At 35.9% G+C, this 2,678-nt stretch overlaps 1 protein-coding gene across 1 annotated transcript; it reads left to right on the forward strand.

The window, feature by feature from the left end:
* Positions 1-1,126: 1,126 nt before the first annotated feature.
* LOC143251552 (uncharacterized) lies at positions 1,127-1,522 on the forward strand. The gene has a single exon (XM_076502822.1). It carries the CDS (start codon positions 1,127-1,129, stop codon positions 1,520-1,522), a length of 396 nt encoding a protein of 131 aa, XP_076358937.1.
* Positions 1,523-2,678: the final 1,156 nt, after the last annotated feature.

Raw genomic sequence — 2,678 nt, forward strand, 5'->3', positions numbered from 1 at the left:
GAAGTTATTTCTGGTACCTGTGAAAATTAGCATTAAAATTGTTTACATTAATAAAAGCTCCGTGGTTACGTATTTCGTTTATTTCTCCACTGATAGCTGTTTTATGTGTGAATAATGCTCTTTAATCTGTTCTTGATTAGTATTACTTTAATTGTTAGTATTTTTAACATTACAAACATGTTTTAAAGATTTAGCAAATAAAATATTTTTGATAGAAAGAACTATCTTTCGAAGAACGGTAAAATAGTCTGTAACAAATAGCACATATACAAAATTTGTTTATTTTTACATGATGCATTTTTAAGGATAAATAACATGTTATTAATTCATGATTATGGAATACAAGAAGTTACTTGTACTACATATGATAATTTGCACTTGAAGTGTTTTGATTCACGACAGTTTTGTACAAATGATAATTAGTGTTTTGGTTAACTTCTTGGATTGAGCGATGGCTGCTTTGCCATTAAAATATTACACTCTTATCAACCGTTGAAGAGCATCCAACATAAATTCCTGACAAACATTCGTACATTTATGAATCCAACTTACTGATCAAAACTAAAGCAATCCTCTTTACACAAGTTACATGTGTATTTATACGCCAGTATTGGACTGAAATATTCACATTGAATTACAGTCAAACTACTGGACGATAACTCTTTAAAATATTACAATTGTTTTTATGTGAAAATTTTACCCTAACGTAAATGTTATGTTACAAAACACGTCATAAAGTACTTCACACAGGAACATGCTAAAACTAAGGAAAAAATTTAACAATATACACTTCAAGAACTTAGAATGTGATATTTCTGTAAGAGAACAAACAAGAACAAATAACCATAAACATTAAAACCTATCTCTTAAACTAGAGATGGTTGGTTTCTGTCAAGGTAATAAAAAAACAACACTTACCACACAGGCCAAACGATGCTTGAAAACAACTACCTTAGCAATGTAGCATATTTAAGAAACACAATACAATATACAGTACATGGCCAAAAGTATGTGGACACCCCTTCTAATTAGTGGGTTCAGCTATTTCAGCCACACCCGTTGCTAACAGGTGCATAAATTCAAGCACACAGTGATTCAGTCTTCACAGATAAACATTAGCACTAGAATGGGCCGTACTGAAGAACTCATCGACTTTCAACGTGGCACTGTTATAGGATGCTACATTTCCAACAAGTCAATTCGTCAAATTTCTGCACTGCTAGAGCTGCCTCGGTCAACTGTAAGTACTGTTACTGTGAAGTGGAAACGTCTAGCAAAAGCAATAGCTCAGCCACGAAGCGGTAGGCCACACAGGTTTACAGAACGGTACCAACGTGTGCTGAAGCAAGTAGCACGTAAAAATCGTCTGTCCACAGTTCCAACCCTCACTAATGAGTTCCAAGCTGCCTCTAGAAGCAACGTTAACATAAATGTTGTTCGTCGGGAGTTTCATGAAATGGGGTTCCATGGCCGAGTAGCCGCACACAAGCTTAAGATCACCATACACAATGCCAAGCGTTAGCTGGAGTGGTGTAAAGCACACTGCCATTGGACTCTGGAGTAGTGGAAACGTGTTCTTTAGAATGACTTTTGACTAGGTTTTCTAGTTCTAGTGAAGGGAAATCTTAATGCTAGAGCATACAATGACATTCTAGAAAATTGTGTTCTTTCAACTTTGTGGAAACAGTTTGGGAAAGATCTTTTTTTTTGTTTCAGCATGACAATGCTCCCGTACACAAAGCGAGGTCCATAAAGACATGGTTTGCCGAGGTTGGTGTAGAAGAACTTGACTGGCCTGCACAGACCCCTGACCTAAGCCTCATAGAACACCTTTGGGATGAATTGGAACGCCGTCTGCGAGCCAGGCCTTCTTGCTCGACATCAGTGCCCGATCTCTCTAATGCTCTTTTGGCTAAAGAGGAACGAATATCCGCAGCCATGTTCCAAAATCTAGGGAAGAGCCTTCCCAGAAGAGTGGAGTCTGTTATAGCAGCAAAAGGGGGAACTAACAGCATATTAATGCTTATTGTTTTGTATTAAGATGTTCCACAAGCACATATGAGTGTGATGGTTGGGCGTGCACACACATTCTGGCCATGTAGTGCATTCTATTTGTTGTTCCTTTCCGGAGTTTCTGTTAAACTACGGAAAATATGTGTGTTTTTTTATAAATAAGCCACATCAGGCTATCTATCTGCTGAGCCCACCAACGGGAAACGAACCCCTGATTTTATCTTTTAAATTCGTAGACTTACAGTTGTACCAGCGGAGTGCCGAAAAATGTGAAAGTGTATAAGCGAACCGTGCTTTGTCGTGTTATTTATGATATATGTTCCTGTAAAATTTACATTAAAATAACCTTCTGTTATAATTTAATGTAATGGTTTTAACTCAGATATCTTGTTGGAAATAATGGCAAATTGTTGTTATAGAAAACCAGTATGTCGATTATAATAATAAAGAGTGTAAAAGTAGAATAAATCACGAAATAATGTCTAGAAACACTACGGATAATTTATTTAATGGTTTTATGTATTTTCTTAAATTTCAAATGAAACAAAAAATGCTTTCTCCCACAAATTAAAGTAACTTAACATATTATTAAACAATTACCCACATTATTGTGCTAACAGCTTTGATCAATTTAAGGCAAAAGTACAAAACTATGTAGCCCGAAT

This window comes from Tachypleus tridentatus, chromosome 6, assembly GCF_004210375.1.
Source record: "Tachypleus tridentatus isolate NWPU-2018 chromosome 6, ASM421037v1, whole genome shotgun sequence".
NCBI lineage: Eukaryota > Metazoa > Arthropoda > Merostomata > Xiphosura > Limulidae > Tachypleus > Tachypleus tridentatus.

Bases quoted from the DNA above. Each gene is read 5' to 3' on its own strand.
- LOC143251552 (XM_076502822.1), top strand. From the start codon at position 1,127: ATGGGCCGTACTGAAGAACTCATCGACTTTCAACGTGGCACTGTTATA.